Here is a 23,300-nt window from a genome sequence, read left to right as displayed (position 1 = left end):
ACTTGCTGCCTACCAAGTTCTGAAATAATCAGAAATGCACATCATCTTATTTCCTTTGTTTTAGTATATCTTATAAGCAAGAGATGCTGGGGGTTCTGATTCTATCTAGTTTCTAAGGTCACTGGAGAAAAATCCCAATGCCAGTTGGAGTTTTGCCTATGAAAACATGGCATGATCTACCTCTAAATAGGAGCTGCGATCCATATTTCTGTGAAGCACTGAAATGACAGCATCAAAATATACAAGAGCCTTTTTGAAAAAGCTAATCCTCTGTGTCTGGTCACATCAATTTGGAAGAATAACCATCTCTATAGAATTGAGGGCAGGAGTTTCTGAAGTGTAGCCCATATGCCACTCACAGCCTGTGAGCCTTTAAGTGGCCTGCAAATGGCCTTTTTAATAGTGGCAACCCTTGACAGAACCAGTTGATTGGCCAGGCTGTATCCACTGGCAATTCAGTAGTAACTGACTGATAAACCGTAGCAGCAGCCATGTGATTCTCCTTTGTATATATCAAGCATTTTATGTTACATGTAGTGAACATAAAGGTAGTACATCACAGACTCATTTTGTTAGTGATGTCCAGCGTAACTGTCCCACCCATCAAGTGCCCCTTCATGAACAAAGTGTTGGGATCCTCTGACAAAGAGTCTGCTACAAAACATATCAGAGTCCACAGTAAGAGTTGCATAAGAGTAAATCTTTAAGGAGCTCTGGACCAGGCCCTAATTGCTTTTCACATTTGCTAAGGAGAGGCACCTCTAAACTGATTACAACCCCTCCCACTTGGCCCATGGAAGCAGGGAAGCATTTATTTTTTATTACATATCTTAGAAATAAAATCCACGCTCTTTTCCTCTTTAGAATGACATATAATTTATTCATATAATTCACAAGTCATTGAGCAATCCTCAAAATTTAATCTCAGTATGCAAGTGATTACACAAACATCTAATACTAAAATTGATTGTTTAGAAGGTAAAAAAATACCATGGGTATGAAATGCCATGGCAAATACTATTCCATATGCTACACATCGTCAGAGCATCAGACACTTTTTAAAAAAATCAATTTTCCCTATATTTTTAAAGCGGTTTTGGGAAACTATTATGTTTTTCTTCTAAACCTGCCCATTCAATTATTTCTCACAGTTCTTAGGAGCAGAGTTAACACCACAAAGCAAACATTTCTGTATTTTTTTCTATTTGTTCCCCTGAAGTGCCAAGCAGCACACTACCAAATCATGTCACCCACTGATATGCGAAATGTGAACCCTCTCATTTCCAAAGCAGTGCACCAGAATTTAGATGTGCTTGAGGGAGTCCTCGCCCTATGCAACCTCTTATGAAGGTGACCCCTTCCAGTATTCAGTAATGATGAATGTATTTTCTCTTCACTATAAATGCAATAAAGTCTTCAGCTTATTTGGGATTCATGCAGCTGTGGAGTCCTATTGAAATTCTGCATATTTTAAACAAATTGATTCCCACTGAAGTTTGTATCTCATAAGCCTCGTTAATTTTTCATGAAGCACGTATGGTTGCATGGAAAAATCTAGACTTTAATGTGTTTGTCTGCATTCGATTAAGGTTACATACATTATCTTCTAGATAAGGTCCAAACATGTACTTTGCTTGAAATGTCAATAGTTGTCATAAAACATATCAATAAGTTAAAAAGCTTGCACAGTACAAGATCCAGCTAATGATTCCACATATACAAAACACAGCTAGAGAAATACAATTCAATGAGAAATTATGGGAAAAATTTTAAAAAAATAGAAAACTCTCAATACCTGAATGTAACACTGAATTCAGAATGTAACACTGCATAATGCCGCAATATGAGCACCCGTTTAATGAGAAACCCCCTGGAAAGACAAGTGCCAGGGGATCTAGTATTTATGACAAAAATAGATGAATAATGCACCAAAAAGCATGCATACAATCGCCATGGTCATTCAGCATGTCAGTGATGGTCTAAACTGTGATCTAATACAAGAGTGAGGCAGTGTTTTCAAATCAAATCAGTTGAATGACTACATGTTGATTAAGCTTTCTGAGGCAGCAAAGTGAGGGCACAGAGCCATATCCGGATTCTGGAGTTGTTTTAAGATTTGCTTGTGAAATTTCTCTCTCACACGATTAAACTCCATTATGTCCGGTGGATCCTCTTCAATCCAGAATTTATGGAATTCATGCATCAAGTAACCTAATAAAAGATATTTGAATATTTAAGAAATTAGAAGGTAGCAAAAGCTGGTCCCTCTTATGTAGGGAACAGCAAACATTGCAATTAGAAATTATAATGGACACTGAGGTGTGGGGGCAAGTCTGAAGTATTTCATGACATATTAAGAAAATAAGGAACAGAGCATACCCACATGAAAAATGCCTTCAAGGTGTTTTTTGAAGTAATTAAAGAAAGTCACTTGCAAAGATGTGTTAGCAACAGAAATAGAATTAGCATAATTCACTTCCTAATCAGGAAGGCACCAGGATTGGAGCCTCAATTCAGGATAATATTTAATTGTGTATTTTAAAAAGCTTTAATGGCTAGGGATTTGTTCCTGAATTGGAGCCTGATTTTAGGAAAGCATTTTTTAAAAGCTTTAACAAACTTAAATTATTGCCAATTTATTTATTACTCATTTTTTCCAGTAAATACAATTAGTAACTCTCTCATCTGCTGACATGCAGTTAATGAGCTGTTAACTTTTGGTTGGAGAAGTAAAATATGAAATAGACTTTAACATGAAAAAAGTAATGAGTATAAGAATAAAGAGAGCTGGCATTATTAATAAGACCAAGTCTGTTCCCAGTCTCCTTTGCTTATTTCATTTTCATCTATGAAACAAGGCTCATATTAAAAACAGCTTCCAGGGAAATGTCTGTTATAAAACATTTATTGAACAGGCCCTTGCTTTTTAACGTAACACAATTTAATGTATGTTTCAAACATGCACTTTAAAAACAACACATAAAGATTGGATCCGTGTAAGATACAGTCAAATAATATTACACTTATGTATTTTTAAACAAATTAAGGGATTCTGGTAAATTGTTGTTACAGATGACCTAAGCTAGGCAAAGGCCAAGAGCAAAAATGAGATATTAGCCTTGAAAACTGCCTTTTGCACAGGGGAAATGGTTTTTAGAAACATTTTCTGATGTGTGCCTTGAAAAATGCCAGTTTTGAATAAACAAGACAAATTAAGATTTATTTTTGTTTGCTCCCTCTGTGACCATCTGGAATTCCTATATCACTTCCCTCAGTGTTCTGGACATGGACCATTGCCAGCATAAAGCCCTGTGTCAAGAAACAGCATGGCTTGTGGGTAACAAGATACATATCCAAATGGTTTTTCTTTATTCTGATTCAGCAAAACACTGAAAGTCTACACACCCTAAGCATGTGCATACATCCATCACTGTTAAAAAAAGCAGATAGGCGTATGAGTTTTTTAATGTAATTCCTTATCAATTTATTTTAGCACATCACCAACAAGCATAACAGAGTGACGTATCATAGGACTCCTTTATTATATACATTTCTCCGTCTGTACTTCGGAAGAACATCTTATTCTATTCTTTTCACTTCAGCCAATTTTTACAAGCTATGCACTGCATGCCAAGATGAGATGATCAACTAAGTCATTTTAATGGGACGGTCAGATGCTCATCCTAAAACTGGGAGATTTCTTTCTGAAAGAAAAAAAAAAAAAATCTAAAACCCCTTTAATTAAAAATTTGAAGTAGGTAGAAAGTGGTATTGTTATTTGCACAGCAGGGAGAGTGGCTTGGTATTGTGTGTGTGTGATTATTTTTGATAGGTCCGAAGGGGCTTCAGGTAGAGTTTAGAGCATTGCTTACCATGTCACATATTTCAGCACTGGTGTGGGAATAGTGGGCAAAATTCTGCACTTGGCTCCACCCATTCAAACCTAATTGAATCCAGGAGGCCTGGATGAGTGTGGATAAGGACAATTTGCCCCAGTTCTTGACAAGTCAAAACCTGTAGGGCTTTTGCCCAAAATGAGTATTTGCTGAGCACTGTAATTTTGACTTCCAATTGAGATGTACAGCCTACAGGAATTTACTGCAGCCTAACTGCGTCTCAGTTTCTCTCAGCCGTATTCAATCAGTAGACGCCTAGAATGACTGCAAAGTGCAAGGAAAACAGTGTGGAGGAATATAGAGCTGTCAAACTCAAACTCAACCATGAATAAAAACATTCAGAAAGTTGATTCCTACCCTTTCATCATTAAAAATGAAACTTGCTTTAAAAAAATTGAAAAAAGAAATGATGGTTTTGTTTACGATCAGATCCCTGACAGAGCAGAGAAAACACCACCTCTTCACTCCCCAGTATCCTGAGATGATTACCACGCACTCCTCCCATTCTGGGTTAACTCCCCTCCATTCTGGGTTAATGCCCCTCCTATTCCCAGAATCCCCTACTATCACCTCAGCCATCCTAGAAAGCATACCCCATCTTCTTAATCCTGTATCAATTAAGGGGAGAGGATGTTCAATGCACACTTTCTGCATGCCTGGCCAGGGAGCTCTTAGATAGATGCACAAAACAGGGAGTGGAGTAAGCAGCTGTAGGACAGCAGCAGGTGGGAACAGAAAGCTCTGCTGTGCCGGAAGAAGGCTGACACCTGGTGGCTGGAGCAAAAATTACTCCTTAGTTACAAGAGTTGGCAAAACTCTGAAGCTGTGACAACACTGAAGAGAAAACGTGACCTTATCCAGGTCAGCCACTACCAGAACAAAACAGAACATCACAAAGTTATTTGATGAAACTAATCAATGGACGGTGTAAAAAGTAAAACCTGCTCTGTCCCTGAGAAAAGCTATTTCAAATGCTTGGATTCACTGTTGATGAACCATTTCTATGTGAAGTTTGCCTTAAACCTAAAATTCATTTCACAATTCACTGACTGAGATAAGATATTGGAAGGCTGTCCAATAGGAACAGGATCTCTATAGTGTATTTGGGTAAGAGCAGCTGCATTGCACTGCCGCTTTTGTCAAGCCACTGACAGTGCCCCATGAGCTGCTGCCACCCAGGGTGCTCAAACATCCAGTTGTGCCTCTGTCTATTTACTTTGTAACTACCTGTATTCCCCTGTAACTAACTGTGCCAGAAACAGTGAACAGGAAGCAGCTGTCAAAGGGCTGCTATTAGAAGTCTTTAAAATCACAGAAGCTAGTTAGTTTTGTGGCTCTTCCCTCATTTTCAAGGCTCTTAACAGTAGCTGCAAAATGGATTACTACAAGCTTTGAAAATGAGGTGAGCTGGCTGGTTCTGGTGTTGCCAACATCACAGCACTGAGATGAACTTCACAAGCACCGATTACATTAAGTTCAGATAATGCATGACCTGTTTTCCATCCCAAGGCTCTATATTTATAGAGAGGGCATTTATTGCCAAACTACATTTTTGAAAGCATTTCAGCAACCTGATGCTTCAGCTCACCACTCTTATTTACCACCTTGAGGCCTTGCCCTGTACTGATTCCCCATCACATATGCACTGCACTTAAGCACCGCAGATAGGATGCAAGGAGAGACAGGGCTGGAGACAGAGCTGGAAAAGTGTGTCAATGAAATAAAGGAAAGAAAAAAGATAATTCAAGGGTGAGGGGAAAGCTGTGGATGTAAATGACAGAACTTGGTAAGAAGGGCAGATGGGGAGATGACCGAAACTCTCTGAAATCCATTTAGCTTCTTATTATTCCATGGTCTGAGGACTGATTTACATAGATAGGAAGGTCACATTGATTTGGCCCTCCCAGATTCCCCCTTTCCTCCTCCAGAACCCCCAAATTGTACCATGTATCCATTTTGCAGAACAATGCACAAGTAGTAGAACTATGCTTCAAGGGGCAAATCTTACAAAGATAATGAGAGATTGGGACGTGAGTATCAGTGCTCTGCTAACAGCGTTTCATGTGATTCACCAACCTCAAATGATCTAAAGCAGAGGTTCCCAAACTTTTTCTTATTGTGTATACCCTTCCAGATTTATCAGCTGCCTGTGTATTCCTACCAGCATGCATTTTATATTTTAACCCCTTAAATGCCAATTATTCTAATGAAAATTAAATCTCTCACTACAAAATTTCTCCTACGTACCCCCAGAGATGTTTCGTGTACCCTCAGGCCAGGGGTACATGTACTTCAGTTTGGAAACCCCTGATCGAAAGGAAGAAAATAAAAATATGTGTACTTGGTAATGGAAATCCAAAGGAAACTTACAGAATGTTTGCTGGAAATGGGCCAAGGTCGGAGCTTCTGGAGCCACATTGTAGAAATGGGTCTTCAGAGCACCGCTCACCAACAGGTTGTATGCAAGGTCTGTTATGTTAATGCCAACAATAGCAAAAGAGTAACTGGAAGAAAAGAGTAGGACTTGTAAGAAGTTGCCAGCGTTTCCTATTAGATGCTTAAAGGTTAAAGAAATTAAGCAACTAGAATCAACTCAAATACACAATGGATTTAGCACTTATGGCTAATTCTTCTGTTTACTCTTTCATCTAATGATATTCTTAAAATTATAACACATGAGAATATTTATCCATTATAGTACAAATGTACTATCTAGAATAATAGGGCTCCTATACACAAGCATGGAGACTGCTCCAACACGCTGGACATTCAGCGCATCAGAGCAGACTCAATCGATCAAATCTGCCGAAGCATGGAAATTGATGCATTCCGGTAGCCTTCCACATCATGTGCATCAGCATCACAGCACATCTCTGTGCTGAAAAAATGACTGTGGTGCACTCTGAAATAAAACATGTTCCAAGAGCTTTATTTCAAAGTGCCCGCTGCCATTTTTTCAGCACAGGGATGCATGTTGACGCTGATACACATGACACATGGGAGCTTTTAATCAGCACAGCTCACTAATTAAACTGCCCATCGCCACGTCCCAGAGCACGTATAAAGATGTCCATACATTCTATAGATGATAATGTCCCATGCCATGTTAAAAATAGTTTAGGCATCAAACTAGTCATTTTCACTGAAGCAACATGGAAACATTCTTGTACAGAAGTGGTTTTCACACTGTGTGTTTTATTGAACCTGATAGCCACCAGGGGCTCTGTAAAAAGAAGTTGGGGGTAATGGCAGAGCAGGGCACAAGGCAGTTCACTGCCATTGCTGGGCTGGGTCACCTGGCTCCATGTCAGCTCTCTCAGCCTGCGGAGCCAGGGGTAGGGGCTCTGCAGCAAAGGAACTGATATGGAAGGGTTCCGTGACTCTAGGAAGTTTAAAATCCAGTATTGTAGAGGAGGAATAAGGGCTACTTATTAAAAGTCTCTGGGTTCATAGAAGGATTGTTGTATAAAATTTATAACAGGATGTTCTCTGTTAAACTTTAAATGAATTAATGGGACAACATATTATACTGTCAAGAAAGTCAATTATCTAAGAAGGTGCATTTTAATAATTGCCAAAACGGGCAAAGAAAAATGAAGTTATTCCATAACTTGTGATGCAAACAAACAAAAGGAAATCAGCCTTTTTTGGGGGTGGCAATATGGGGAACAAGGCAGAATTTCTCAAGCAGCAGAAGCTAATCATGGCATGTGCTAATGTGAAGGGGGAAGAAGCTAATACGTTTTTCTTATATGGTGTGATAAGGCAACTATTTTTCCCTAGTTTTCTTTTATAAACATGCCTCTAGGAACTTGAGTGGATATTTAGCACCTTTCTTTTTTGTAACCTTTAACATATAAAAACATTAGCTTAAGAAAACCAAGCCACTGTTGTAGGATCACATCAGTCTTCTTGTTGGGGGCAGGAAGAGTTGGTGTCACTAAACAACCGAGTCTCAAAACCCTTGTAGAAGCACAGAAAAAATAAATAAGCTGGAGGCAGCCAGCAATAAAATGAGGATATACACACTGAGACCTGAAGTGAAGTTTAAGGCATCCCTATTGTTCTAGGAAATATTCTACTACTGGTATTAAAATATTACTTGTTTATGGTTCAGGTCACAATCTAGTCTTAGTGATAGTAGTTTAGAAAGTCATAGCTTGGTAAGTCTCGAGTAATGCAGTCATGTCAAAATTGCAACTAAAAATGCTATGCTGCTCTTCATTCCCAGATATAACTTTTGGGGGCAAATAAGCCTGAATTGATGTCTGTGAGTAAGTTGAAAGTGAGATCCATTACATTCAGATCTTCATTAGAGTATATAATGACATACATCTCCAGGGTGCCCTACAAGTCATTTTTTTGTTGCAAGGCACAGGCAATGAGTTGATCCTTAACTATCTTAGCCATGCATTGATTAAAACACCTGCCATTGTCTTAAGCTTGTATGTGCAGACATGTCAGTAAAATTAAAGCAGGAAGAAATAAAATTTTTAATGCAAGGACAGATTTGTATCTAATCAATGATCATTGAGAAGGAGTTGCGCTTCTATCAACTTTAAAACTGAACTGTTAAAACTTACCCAATTGCCTTATCAAACTTTTTCCTCTCCCACTCTGCTTTGCTGAACTGGCTGAAAAAAAAAAAAAAAAAAATCAAATGTTACCATGTACCACTAATTGATTTATGTTTCTTTTTAAGTTTATTCTAGACACTGTCTAGCACAGGCTGAGTTTCTAAGTTTAGTTAAACCATCTATTTGTAGCTCGCTGCTCCTATGACTGGAAAGACTGTATCCTATTTTGATCAAATAGGTGTAAAACGTTTAAAGTGAGATTAGTTTACTTGCTTTATCACCAGCAATATGCCGCTCTCAGCGGTGCAATCTGAGAAGCACCTCTGACTAGGTTACAGTTCCACTCAAAATCAATTATCGTCTATTCACCCCACAAAGACAGATGGCCTCAGCTAAACTTAAACTTAAAATAAGTGTTGAAAACCCTCCTTTTTTTTGCTCTACTCAAAGATGGTGATAGTCTTTGGTATTCTCCAGGATACACATGACATGAATCACTGGGAAAAAAAATGCAAAAGTAGTACTTCTGCAGTTCTGAACAGATGAAACCCCTTAATAAACACACTTTTTGTTTATCTGACTGAATCAATAGCTATAATTTAAGAAATATTAAGCAACTATATTTTATATACATTAAATTACAATGAAATATAGAACAGCTTTTAAAACGTTATTTGCCACTTAAAACACAGATACTGAAGGAAACACTTAATTTGCAAACCTAATGTAAGCAATAATTTATAAACTATTGTGTGACAACGGAAAGGTTTCTATTAAAAGGATATTTGATACATACTACAAGTATCAGCTAAAAGGTGTTATTTGCCTGGACTGAACTGCGTAAGCAACACTCCAAGGAACTCAACAGAAGTGAAAGGAAGGAGGAGGAAATATTATATATGCAGACTTATGAAGGAAACACACCATTTTTAAGAATAAATTTAAAAGGTAGTTTATTTTAGTGGTAGGTGGCATAGGATCAATGATGTCTTGGAATGACAAAAATAAAACATTAAATAAAAGATGGAATATCAGGGATCTGGACAAGTAATACACATCTGCAAAAACAGAAACAACATTGATAACCATCACATCAAACAGCAACACTGCTGTTAAACTACCACGCTAGAAAACATTTAAAGCATCACAATCCGCAAGATGCATTATAACTCTGTGGATATTCCTTCAAGGGCTGTCATCATGCATGAGAACACAAAGCATTCCAAAACACGTCTGAACACATGACATGAGTGAAAGCTACTACTAGAGCTCATGTTACCTGTTGCATAATCGTGCCGCTCAACACACAGAGCCTACATTGTTAGCTACACTGAGACGTATCCCAATACAGACAAGCACCTAATCCAAACACCATTTGCCATGTAAACCTAGTGAACATGTATAGGTTTTTAATTGAGATCTTTATTTTTTCTGTACTGAACTGTCTAAGCGCTTAGCGTAATTTTTCTGAGAACTGAAAAATTATTTCCCCTGAAGTTCACAAGAGTTTAGTAAATCTGTAATAAGAACCGTTAATAGTTTAAAGGTAAAATTGATCCTTCAGGGGATTTAAGTAATTTGGGTAAGAAGAAACTTTTTGCACAGCCAGGCTAGTCCATAATTGCCCACTATAAGCTACTTGTACCTTCTACTAAGGCAGTGGCCACTCACAGAGACACAATACTGGACTCAACAGATCATTTGTCTGACCTGGTATAGAATCACTAACATGCCCAGGTAATCCCTGTTAATAAACAGCAAAGCTGACAATGAATTGGTTAACTCTTTAAGCTAAAAACTCTTAAACTAAACTATTTGGCAAACGCTTATGACCAGAAAGTCATAGTCATAGAAACCAGGATCTGTTTAAAAACTGAAAAAAAAATCTTAAGAACTAAAAGAAAGCTAAAGTTCCCAGATCTTTCATTTATAAGAAGTGTTTGAGCATTTGTACCTACAAAAGATTATGTATTTTAGCTCCAATAAAAACAGGACCAATTTTTAATTCTTATGCATATTAACTGAATACTATTGCTAGTCAAATTTGGTGACTACCATATAATTTAGGTTGAAAACGGGATACATTAAATGTGTTCCTCTTAAATTTTATACAGAAATCTAAGAATGCTTGAATATGTTGGGTTTATGGGAGTGTGGTTGGATCTTTATTTACATGTAAAGTTCCACAAAACTGAAAAAAAGAAAAAAAAATACCTTAGGTCCTTTTTAGTGACTTCCCTTCATTGTGAAAGATGAAAGAGAATTAAAAGAAAGACAAATAAAAATATAAGGAGCATAAAATTAGAACAACATGGAATAAAATAAATATTTAACAATAAAAACTAAATCATATGTAGGACTCAACACATGAAATCCATCAGTCTCTCCAATTCGATTAAATGTCAGAACAAAGATACTTCAGAGATAGACAGCATATGACAATACTAAAGCACACAAGTTTAATAAGAACTGCCAGCACAGCATTTCTATGAAGCCAATTTATTTCTGGCCTCAAGCATTACCTGTATTTTGGCTGAAGGGAATCAGAGAGAACTTGCAGAGCAATAGCAGTGTCCCGTTCGGCAAAATATCTGCAGATGCACACATTTAAATATTTAGTGTCATTTGTGAAAATAGGCAGGGCTTTTTAAGCACAGTGAGCTGTAAACATCTCAGTCCCTGCTCTTTTGAACACTGTCAGGTGTTTTGCTCAACTTATAATTCATTTAGAAAACAAAGTATATACATAAGCTCACCAGTGTGAGAATGTAACCCATTAATGAATACGTGTTGAAGGTTCCTCTCTATATGCCTGCTTTATAGAAATAGGATAGAAATAGTACGGCCATAGGTGTAAAATTCAAGATGTTACAGCTCATGCTTTTAGTTTTGCAAATTTCCAATTCAGTCCTCAGTTTGTCAGCAAAGATGACTACCATCAGAGTACAAAATGAAACAGAAAGCAATAGGTAAGATTCTTATCGTTGTCAAAACTCAAGTGTAGGAGCCAGGAGGTTTGCTGAATTATGCAGTATCCTTCAGTCTACAAAATGGAAAAAACATTTCTCCAACCTCACAGGCACATGAGGAAGATTAGCTTATTAAATGTTCTTAAAATACTTCAATAATCTTAGATAGCTAGAAGGGTTTGGAGAGGCAGAGATCCTAGAATCATCAAAAATTATGATTGAAAGTGAACTCAGGAGGTCATCTAATCCAATCATTATCATTATTAGTGATCAAATTTTATATTTTGTATTGCCAGACACAACAACAAATAGTTGAATAAATAGTTATTGTAATTATTTCAGCACTCAGTATTAATGATGAAAAAGTGGTGTAGTGACAGAACTGATAGTGTCCACTTTTTGTGTTCCAACCAGTCCAAATAAGATTCTAAAAAAGCAGCAAACTCAAACACACACCTTTATATAAAAGATAATGATATTTACTAAATGGTATTAGATATAAAATAGAAACAAAGTACAAAGAACACCATAGCTGAAATACTATTTGCCTATTGGAAAGGTTTTTGTTCTTATTAGATGTTTTATAATGAGTCTAAATACAAAGTTGGAAGTAGAATTACAGATGAAAATCATGGACATTGTCTAAGATCCATTGACTGCAAAAAAAAAGTTTTGTGTGTGTGTTTTAAAGAAACAATTATATCCCAGGAAAATAACTGTTTTTTTGGCAACTGCTTTTTATGAGATAAAAGTCTTTATTAGAGGCGTAATTCCTAAAATGCTTAATTGCAAGACCAGCATCTGAATTGAAGCTGCAATGCTCCTTCCATTAATTCAGATCTCAAGTACAAATAGGTAGATACATAGATAGATACTTACAGCAAGTTATATAATCCTAGAAGTCCCATCCCTCTAAAATCTGTTTTAGGATCATCACCTTGGAAACCAATTTCACACCACTGCTTTGAAATGCGAGCCTCCAATGGGGAATCAGGTTTCAAACATTTCCATAACTAGAAATATTACAGGTAAATAAAGATCAGGCTTCTATGTAGGGTCTTCCTTTTTATAAAGCACTCTGTGCAATCCTACATATCTTTAAATGCAACGGTCAACCAACTAGAACCTCTGGCCAGGTACCACCCCCTAAAAACTTTTCTTTAAATTGCAACTGGCCATCAGAAACCCCTTTTTGACTTTATACAAGCAGTCGTACAAATCCTCACCAAGGCATATTCATTTACACTTTCTGTTAAAATGGAAGCTGTATCCACAAGCAGAGTCATATATTAGCATTCTGCTGTAAAACACTGACATTAGAAGGCAATCTGCTCTTTTAATTTGGTTCTCCAGCAATCTTTTCTTAGGCATCTTTCACAATAATCTATCAGAAATTGAGACTGCTGACTTGGCTAATATTACACTGGAAATCAGAAACAGACTATAACAGAAACATCTACACAAGAATAGCATATTTCAGCTTCATACTTTTATTCAAAAACAACTCATTCACTGGGCTCACAAAAATAAAAAGGAAAAATGATTTAATAAGCAAAGTCCTCAGCTGCTTCAGACCTACTTAACTTCATTGCCATCTACTATATTTGGAAGTGGTTAAAGCTAATTAAAGGAAAGGCTTCTTTTCATAAACATTTTCGGTTACAGTGCTATTTAACTTCTTATTAGAAGCATCACATTTAAATTGTTTATGGATTATATCAACAGGGGATTTCATTCCTAGATACTACAGAGATGGGCACCCAGGAAAAGCATATATTTCCCTTGATATGCCTGATAAGATGCAGGCAATGTGGATATTATCTACAATATCAAAGCAGGAGAACTGCTTCAACATTTTTTTTAATTCCAACATAAACAGGAAAGTTACTCTAAAAATATCTACCATCTCTGAATCTTCGGCTCCCTGTACACTCAAGCAATGTCTCAAGAAGTATGCACACAAAGTGAAAAAAGCCTACTTGAAGTGCAAAAAGTCACCAAATACCTAAAACTGAAATTCCAAAACTTAGGCAGGCAAGGTGAGTAGATGAGGTATCTTTTATTAAACCAACTGAGTAGCTGGAAAAAGGTTCTTGGAAAGCTTTGTAATTTATAGTGTTTTAGAAACTTCATATTCTAGAATTCAACATGCCTTACAAAATATTTTGAATCAACCTTTTGTTCAACTTTTAAAAATTAAGCCACGTAGGCCTTAATACTTCCAGTGTTATCATGGTAATAATAGAACAAGCTGCTTAAGGCACATTTTCCAGTTCTTACTTATGCAGCCAGTAACAGAATTCAATATGTTGGTCTTTCACACAGGATAATTCTTAGAAAGTGTCCTCCTAGCAAACACAAATACATAACAACCATTAAGAACTTGCAGAATCTCCCACTAGAAAGACTACTTGGATCAGAATATCTAAACATGATGAGGAAGTGCCAACTGAATTTTCCCTGGTGTGTACTGAAAACCAAATCCAAGTCCCAGACAGTGCTCTTTGGCATTTCTTTATGCCCGTATTAAAAAAAAAAAAAAAAAAAAAAAGCTGTAAACTAATGTTTGATATACTGGCTACATGAAAGGTGAATACAGGAAACCAGATATTCATGTCCATGCTTCAACAACAGAAAGCATTTTTCTGTTTAAAATATTTAAATTGTTTTCTCATCTGCAAGTACCTGTTATGAGTCTCATTGTTCCACTCAGTTGAGAGTCAGCCAGAGTGGTATGGGGCAGGCCACCCCTGCCCCAAACAAGCGTTGCAGTTCCATTCTCGTTCCTTGGCTTTCTGTTCTATCTTATAACTCTCCTGATAAACAGGCTACTTTTTAGACTCTACAAAAAACTGCTTATATTCAATTCACCACCAATTTTTGAGGAACTTAATGACCCCCTTATGCCAAGGCTTAAGTCAAGAAGGCCATTTCAGAGTGTGGAAAAAGAGCTGAATGATGAAAACTTTGACTTCAAGGAAAAATGGATCCAGCAATGGAACACAGTTGACATCATTAACAAATTTATTATCATGGATCCCACATCTAAACCTCCTGGCTTTGCCTTACCAAGACAGAGCTGGACAATGTTGTACAGGATTTGTACTGAACATAATAGACGCTAACTATCTACTACATACATGGAATTCTATTGAAGACCCAAGCGTGAGTGTACATGATTTGGCTCTACGGTCCATGTCTTGGTCACCCCTGCTCTAGCGTGTGCTTCATGGAGGAATGCCCTATTTATTATTTTAATGGTTGCACTGAAGACCTGTACCAGGCTACTGACGATGCCTTGCAATGGATATCAAACCACTCTAGCCATATCCCTCAGTGCAGTTGTTTACAGGTTGGTCTGACATTTGGTTGCAGTATTCCATATGAATAAATAAATGCTGTTTTCTGATGGTAAATCAGTTTACATCGCTTTCATTTCACAGGCTAAAAATGAATGTAGGTATGTGGAGGCTGGATTTTTAGAAGTATTTAGACACTTAAGGATGCAGACTGGTGCTTAGTGAGATTTTTCAAGAGTCTTGAGTTTAGGCTACCAAGAAAATCACTTTGAAAGTGGACTGCTCCTTACATTGCCAAATTTCCAGCTCCATGAGAACTCCTATCAGCTAGATAACACAACTCTGTGCTGGATCTGGCCACATGGGTCTAGAAATTTGGCACCAGGACAAGCAACATCAGCGTTAATAGCTGTGGCTCCCAAAACCACAATGCCATCGCTCTCCACACTGTCAAAAATTCTGGACCTGGCAGAAGCTCAATGGGCTGCACAACTTGTCTCTATGGTTTCATGTTTGCGTCTTGGTCACCCCTGCTCTAGTATGTGCATCTGCACAGGTTTCTTACCAAGCAAGCATAGGGTGATTCTGAAACAATTCTCATTGGCCTGATTGTTGCCCACATTGTTTCTGAAAAACAGCATTGTAAAATTGACTACTCTAATCAGTTCTTCTCCTATTGCACCTTGGTATTAACCAGGGGTGTGAGAGGTGCATCAGCCATGGGCACCCACTTAGGAGGGGCACCAAAAATCTGCCCTCACCAAGGTGGAGTCTGCACCCTGGCAGCAGGAGCAGCATTGTTCTTGCAGCAGCAGCAGCAGCAGGTGTACAGACACCAGGCTGCTGCTGCTTTAAGAGCAAGAGCTGGCATGGGTAGAACAAGCAGCGCCAGCAGCAGCCACCAGGGACTGTTTTGGGTAAGACTCCTGCCTCTCCCCAACACTTGGAACCTACGTGCCCTCCGCCCCCCAGCTCCACCGCAGGGTTTGTCCAGGGTGCAAACCCTGCTTGCTATGCTGCTGCTTGGAATCCAGAGCTGCCCAACTGCTGCAGCTATTCCATCAATGATCTTAAGACTCAGAGTTATTTTTTCTACATATACACGTATGTGCATGCACATCTTTTTTTAAAAAACTGCACACCCACCACATGCTTTTTGAAATAGGGATGGAAATTGGTTTCTGAGGTAAGCAACTGAACATAAACCCTGTTACAATGTTGGAGAAAATAAACATTACTCTTCTTTTGAATATGTCCAAACAGAATTACTGCCAAAGTCAGTGAGAGCATGAGAAAGTCTGTCACATTAAGTGCCGGACACTCAGAAACCAGTCCTAACAGCAGAATATTTTCTAGACTGCGTATTTATAAGTTAGTGCAGCACAGCTGCTTACCAAAACACCTTGACACACTGCATTGAGGAATCTAGCGTGTTATAGAGAAATTGAAAATATCTGTAGAAATGCAAGAGGCCTAAAAGATGATGCACTAAGAGTCACTAGTTATCAAGCATTACACAGAAAAACAACTTAGGCACTCACCTTTAGAAGCATTTCTTCATGCTGGGGATTCTCCGAATCATATGGCTCTCTGCGCAGCTTTTCCACCTCTGCAGTCAGATTTCTGTATCCTACAATCTGTAGGAGACAGGCCTGAAGAGATACTCCTAACCTAAGTGAAAAAGAAACCAAATAGCCATGCAGTAGAGAGCAGTTAACTGTATAGGCTGACTTTAAATATATTTCAAATAAATTAAGTGAATAAACTATTGCTTCACTGACAGAATTTAATTATGGCAGAAAGTGCTCATGAGATCAGGTTTTTTTCTCTGAAAACATTACATTTAATGAATCTTTCTATAATTAATAATTTTTCCATTTAAGTTTAATCTTCACATTTGTTAAATCTCATTGTAACTACAGAAGCAGCTGTAAATGCCTATTAATAGCACTGTGTCCCGTCTCTCCCTTCATACAAGCCATAGCTTCTCAGCAAGCTCTGAATCTAATGATGAACTAAAAAATTCGCATTGGATTAAAATTGCAAAAAATATATGTTTTGTTTCCATGCCACAAAGCTGGCATAATCAAGCCAAAAGCTGGAACTAATGAAGCCTGTGAAGCTTTATAGGATTTGCCCTCAGGTTGTCATTTTTATCTCGCACACTGAAATCTGCTATAACAGTTCTCTTTTTTTTTTATCATACTGTAAGTTAGAACATTTTAGATTCTTAATGCACCATTTCAAAGTCATTATGCTCCAAAGCTTAAATTATGGTCATTTACTCAGTTTTATGTTAAGACATTCTATAGCTTATTAAATACAATTATATAAAGAATGTTACAAAATACCAATATGCTTTGCTTCTCATGGGCAGACAAATGAATATTTAGGCATCTATAAAAAATAAATACATATTTCCATAAAGCCTCAAAGTAGCCAAACCACAGAAAGTATACCTGGTTTAATTTCAATACTATTTTCATTTTGTTGTTAGCAGAGCAGATGAAGATCAATTAGCTTAGACTGCCCATCCCCTTGCACAAGCAAGGCTGTCCTTCTCAGTTCACTAGAGTAGTTTGTCCAGTCTATCATACTGTTAAATGACTGGTAAGAAAGGACTTCTATTATTTACCTTGGAAGAATATTTACAGAGTAATTACTACTACTGTTAGGTCATTTTCCTGCCTTAATTCATACTATTATTCCTAGATATACCCTCCTGAAATACCCTAAACTAGAGGGGGCCAACCTGTGGCACATGTGCTGCACATAGCAGAGGCTGACTATGTGTGTAGCACACCATGGATCGAGCAGGGAGCAGAAATCAGAGGAAGGAGCTCCAAGTAGCACTCTGAAAAGGTGAAAGTTTAATCTGTGGCATACCTGCTAAAAATATTGGCCCTCAATGCCCTAACTAAACCTCCTCCTCTGCTGTTATGCTTCACTTATTACAGCTTACATTTTTACAGCAGCATTCATTCTGATGGAGGCTAAAGTGCAAAACTATATATGAATCATTTCATTGCACTACTATACACAGCCATGGCAGTGTTTTTTAGCTGTTATGTTATTTAGATCTGGGAGGCTGACAAAATGGATAGATGAAACTGCAAGGCTAATTAAAGGTACAGTGTATAGGTGCTTGCAGACATAAAAAGAAAAAAACCCCTCAAAACCCAGTGATTTAATTTAAACTCAGCACATTCCTACGCTGAGCCCCACGCATGTCCAGAAGACACAGCATGTTACTTCAACCTGGCTCACCTGATGTCTGTAAGGATCAGGTGCTTTAGTGGGGCTTTTTCAGTGCTTATATCTAATAGCTGATTGAATCAGCTTTAGTGAAAAGCACCAAAAAGCTGCACTGAAGTGCCTGATCTTTACAGACACTGCAGAGCCAGGCTGAAGTAACACGCTGCTTCTTCTGATAAAGCACAGGTTTTTTGGAGGTTTTTTTAAATGTCTGAAAGTAGCTTGTGATTATCCAAGTTAGAATTAAATGTATTTTTTTAAACCCCAGTTTGAGCCAAATATACATGCATATATAACTACACACACTTTCTATCTAAATGTGTATGCACACTTCCCTGAAAGCAACTGGAGTCCCAGTCTATACCATCTTACTGCCCTTCAGCATCAGCCACTCTACCTGCTCCAGGCCTGTTTCTCTCCTTCCCCACCCTCCCAACATTCCAGTTATGCTCTTTGCCCTCCTTGTTGCTGAAGTGCCGGCAGCGCATGGAGAGCACAGGAGAAAAAAATCCCATGGAGGAAGAGGTCCTCTTTAGGCCACAGAAGCCCTCAGTTGCAAATGCAGCCCCAAGATGGAGTGTCTGGTGCTAAATCTTTGGAGAGATTAGTCTAAACCAGCAGTTTCCAATCTGTAGTATGGGTACCACGGGTGGCACGCAGACAACCTGACAGGCTGCATTAACAGATTTATTATAATTACTTTATATGACAAAAATTTGTTGGTGGTACTTAAGGTTGAACTGAAAAAGTTGCTGGTGGTACTTAATGTATTGTTTTAAAATGGTGGTAGACAATCTGTCAGAGTTTGGGAACCGCTGGTCTAAGCAATCTGTACTGTGCAAACTGACTTTCAGAGTCACATCACTTAGCCAGATTTCATGGGGATTGGAAGAGGTACATCCTACCCAATCCTCCACTGAATTTCCTGTCCCTTGTGTAAAGCAAGGGGAAGGGTTCTTTTGATTAAAATCAATTTGAAGTTTTAATAAATCATGTTATCTCACTGAGAGAAATATCTCAACTGTTTAGGCTGAAATTTTTCAGAAAAAATTCTGGCCGAGACACACACCCAGCATGGGAAATTTCAACCCAAACAGTTAAAATCTGACAAAATTCTGAGCAACTGGAAGTCTTGTGATAAAAAGTATTCCGAGATGTGGTCCCACCAGGCACATACAGAAAATGTGATAGAAGGGATAACACTGAAAAGGAAATTATTATTTCCTTTATATTGAGATGACTGAAAATCTTGAATTACTGAACATAAGAGGATTTCAGCCTTGGAACAAAGGTTAGCCCATATTTTCAAAATTATAGCAGGTCCTTCATAGACCTCCTGTAGTGGGTGTGAACCGAGGGTAGAGAAGGTTAATATGGCTGAAGATTCACTTAATCTACATACTAAAGACAACAAAATAGGAGAGGATGCTACTGTGTGCCTACTTGGGGAAAAAGATAAGTTATTGTACAGTTGAAAGAAGCCTCTGGAGTTGATATGGAAAGGGTCAAAGGTCAGACAATTGCCCAATTACCCAGGGATGCAGTGGTGTTTACAGCATTGAATGAAAGTGGAACATACCAGGTAGTTTGAGGACAGATTAAAGCTCTAAGCAACACGACATCTATGCAGACATAGGAAAAATTGCACAAATACAACCTGAGACTCCACAGAGGATATAATAATGCAAATGCACACTGCCTTTTTTAAACACTTTGCAGACTCTAACTAACAGGGAAGGACACGGAGGATATACACGGAGTAGAGCACTTGCTCAGTCAGGGACAATTCAGACAACAGTGTATCAGGAAGAGAAAAAGGTTAATGAGGTCAAACACAAGTATCTGAACCCTAAGACCTATAGTAAACCACCTGTTGAAACTGCAGTGCTATAACAGAAAGACCTATAAAATCCTATGCAGTATTAATCAACAGATGGATTTTACATTGGTTCACTATTTATTAGATAGGGTTCTCTCATTTTTCTGTCACCTTTGATTTACCTGGGATCCAGCACTCCCGGTCTGAGTGCCGCTCCCTTGATCTTTCTTCTGCTCTTGCTGCTGCGGCCTCTGGGCTTCCCTCCTCCAGCTTCTGCTTCCTGCTTCTGCCCCTGGACATAGCATGGGGAGGCGAGGCATGGCCTAGGAGTTGTGGGGCCCACAGGCATGCAGCCCATCTGCCCCTCAGAAGCTGGACAGCCCTGGCTAAAGCACAAGCCGAAAGGTCCCAACCCCTGTCACTGTCCAATGGCAGCCCAGTAACACCTAGGACAGCTTACTGTATATTTAACAGAATTTAAGACTACCACCCCACAATAATTAGATTCTATGTAAAAAGAATTTATAAATTTGTTGTAATTTTCCAGGTATATAATCTACTTATTAGAGGGTTGTCTTGAATTCACCTTTCTCCCACTGCTACAGCAGGGAAAATAGTGGCTGGAGGGAGTGGGGGGGTCAGGTAGCCCTCTTGGACCTGGCCCCCCACTTCTTCCTCCTGCAGCCTTTCTACCCTCTTACTGTCAGACCCTGCTTAGGCTCTGTCCCTCACCAGGCATGGTGTGGAAGGGAGCTGCACGTGACAGTAAGAGGGGGAAACCGGACAGAGGGGAAGGCATACCATCCCTTTCCCCCTTGAAAATTAAAAATTTAAGTGACCATAAAAAATTACTGACTTTGAAATAAACATATCCATGATAATGCAAATTACTACAGGTACTTATAGACTTAGCGTGTCCAGAATTGATAGATTTTAACTTGTTGCAAATTGCTGCAAAGTTTAGTGCAGGTATTCCATAAACACACTTTTGAGCAACACTTTTGTATCTACTTGCATATAGTACAAATTGTGCATGATATTAACCCAGAACCAAAAGGCTCATGACTTCTTATATAGTTCACTGGGCTCAGCCACAGCAGAGTCAACAGCATTTCAAGTTAAGGGGACCCCACAGCTCAGTACTGCTCAGTATGTGCGTGTACCCCAGATACCCACCACAAAGGATCCATGTGATAATTAGCTCCCCACTGATGACTGGAACTGGGTGATCCTGTCAAATCCTGGGACCCTCCAAAAATGTATATGCAGATGAGGCACAGGGCTGCCTGGTCCTTCTCACCCCATAGAGGGCAGGTCCACCCTAATCACGTGACAGACTGAAAGAGGGGACAACAGAGCCTCAGCTACATAGAAGTTGGGCAATGTTTGCCAGACATTTAAGGCTTAGGAAGAAACCAAAATCATTGGAAATGGGAAAGAAAGTTACTGGTCAGCTGTGGGAGTGAACATGAAGTCAAAATGTATTTGATGACTTGAAAAAAGTTGGCACTGAGGGAGACTGAGCACAATGGGCATATCATTTATCTTATCAGATTGGACTGCACTAACCTAGCCTTGTGGTAGGTTCCTATCAGCATCTTTGGCGCCAGGGGAGGGTGTCAGAGCTTGTTCCAGTCTCTCCTAGTGCTGGCTTGGTACCGCAGTACTTCCAGGCCTGGTATTCATTCCTTCGTAGGGGAGCAACTGCCCTTTTTTAAGGGCCACACACAAAAAAAGTTCCTATCAGTGTGTTTGCCTCATATGGACCAGGTTTTATGTGCCTGCTCAGCATGGGCTGCATTCAATAAACTTCATAGTCGGTTTTCATTCTGATTCTAGTAGCAGTTTAATAATAGCCAACATAAATAACAGGAGGGTCAAAAAGATGGCAAAGCCCCCCCCCCATACTGAGTAGGGGAAAAAAAAAAAACTGGTCTGTATTTGAGTAAATACCATAAATGGATGAGTTAGGCGCTTGAGTAGCAATGGAGGCAAAACCTTTGTAGCCTGTGATATGCCACTGTACCACAATTACTACTTCAGCACTTAGAGCTTGTAAGTGATGTTGGAACCCTATTGTGTGCAGCACTGTATACTCATAAAGCAAGAGTCCCAGGACCTAAAGGAGTGGGGATAAAATAGAGTCACAGAGGTTAAATGGTTTCCCCATGGTCATGTACAGACTAGTGCAAGGTCTGAGATGAAAACACCGGTCTCCTCATTTCCACTGCACACCAAATGGCCTCACAATGTAAGTCTTCTATCTGTTTGTAGCAATCCTTCTCTAACAATTTGCACTTTGACGTCCTCTGAGAATTAAAATGCACTGTTTTTTTACAGCAGTGTTTCTCAACCCTTAAAGTGGGTCACAAGAATATATGAAAGTATTGTGAACAATCACTGAAAAACATGGAATCATGGATTTTCTCCTTTACAGGAAAAAAGCATAGGAAATCACAGGTTTCTCCTTGAATGCTGGTAGAGTTGCAGCCTCCAAGGGGCTGCTTGGGGCGGGGGGAAGTGGGAGGAGGGCGATCAGACAGGGGGCACCATGTGCATGTGTGTGCATGCACATGTACATGGCAGCCAGGCAGCACAGAGAGCAGCTCCTGCAGATAAGTTTATGGGGTTGGGGGCTGGAGAGCATAGATGACATATCAGGGGGCATGTGCCCCCCCTAGATTTGTGCACCCACAGCAGGCATGGGGCTACAGCCTGGCCAGACCAGCACAGGCAAGAGCTGCCTCCACAGGCCAGGGGCCAGGACACAGCACAAAAAGGTAGAGTGGGGTAGGGAGACTGCGAGAGGAGTAATGGGCGGTGAGGGTGGGGAGGGAATGCTGACCTCACCTCCTTCCACTGACACCGCTCCCCTCAGGCTGCAGCTTTACCCCAGAGTTGAGGTGGGGTGGCGGGCAGCGTGGGCAGCCTGGGAGGGAGTGGTGGCGGTGGCCAGGCCATGGCAGTTGGGTAGAGCCGGGGCCTGGCATACAAGTGGCTGGTGGTAGGAGGTGGTGAGGTCAGCATGGCCCTTCCCCATCTGTTACTCTGTAGCAGAAAGCCCCTTTTTCCTCTTGCCTGCATTTGCTCTCCCCTCTTTGGATATGTTTCTCTTCTTCTACCTTTTCTTCCTTCCTCTTTCTTTCACTTTAAGATAAGGAATTGTGTCTTAAAATTTGTGTGTGCGCATTTTGTATCTCCCCTTGTATTTTGGTATTTGTATCTATTTGTGTGCCATGGCATTTGTAGCTTATATTTTATACTCCTCACCTTTCAACTAAATGTGTTAAGTTTCATAAGTAAGTTATACATTGTAACAATGTTAACAAGGGCAGGAATCAAACTGCCCTACTCTGTATCAGGCTGGCCCCTGAAAGAGCGAGTGAATCAGTGATTGAATGTGTAACATGGAAGCAGGCAGCAATTAATACCTGGAAGCTGCAGATCAGCCAACGGAAGAACTCAATAGAAGACAATGTAACAAC

General features: G+C 39.3%; 1 protein-coding gene across 4 annotated transcripts in view; it reads right to left on the bottom strand.

Moving 5' to 3' along the window:
• Positions 1–861: 861 nt before the first annotated feature.
• Positions 862–23,300, bottom strand: part of ELMOD1 (ELMO domain containing 1) — a 36,519-nt gene continuing 14,080 nt past the window's right edge. For 2 of the 4 annotated variants that reach the window (XM_006036798.3, XM_006036797.3), the window contains 7 exons: positions 16,283–16,412; positions 12,322–12,455; positions 10,996–11,064; positions 10,688–10,711; positions 8,480–8,530; positions 6,267–6,400; positions 862–2,211 (listed from right to left, as the gene is read on the bottom strand). In XM_006036798.3, the coding sequence (XP_006036860.1) occupies positions 2,039–2,211; positions 6,267–6,400; positions 8,480–8,530; positions 10,688–10,711; positions 10,996–11,064; positions 12,322–12,455; positions 16,283–16,412 (715 nt within the window). In that variant the 3' untranslated portion in view covers positions 862–2,038. Of the gene's footprint in view, positions 2,212–3,507; positions 3,705–6,266; positions 6,401–8,479; positions 8,531–10,687; positions 10,712–10,995; positions 11,065–12,321; positions 12,456–16,282; positions 16,413–23,300 lie in introns of those variants that run through there. The other 2 variants (XM_006036800.2, XM_006036799.3) reach the window with 2 other exon arrangements.

Source organism: Alligator sinensis, unplaced genomic scaffold (genome assembly GCF_000455745.1).
Source record: "Alligator sinensis unplaced genomic scaffold, ASM45574v1 scaffold802_2, whole genome shotgun sequence".
In the NCBI taxonomy this organism is placed as follows: Eukaryota; Metazoa; Chordata; order Crocodylia; family Alligatoridae; genus Alligator; species Alligator sinensis.
Note: the sequence above shows the minus strand (reverse complement) of the source record. Positions and strands in the feature narration are given on the sequence as shown.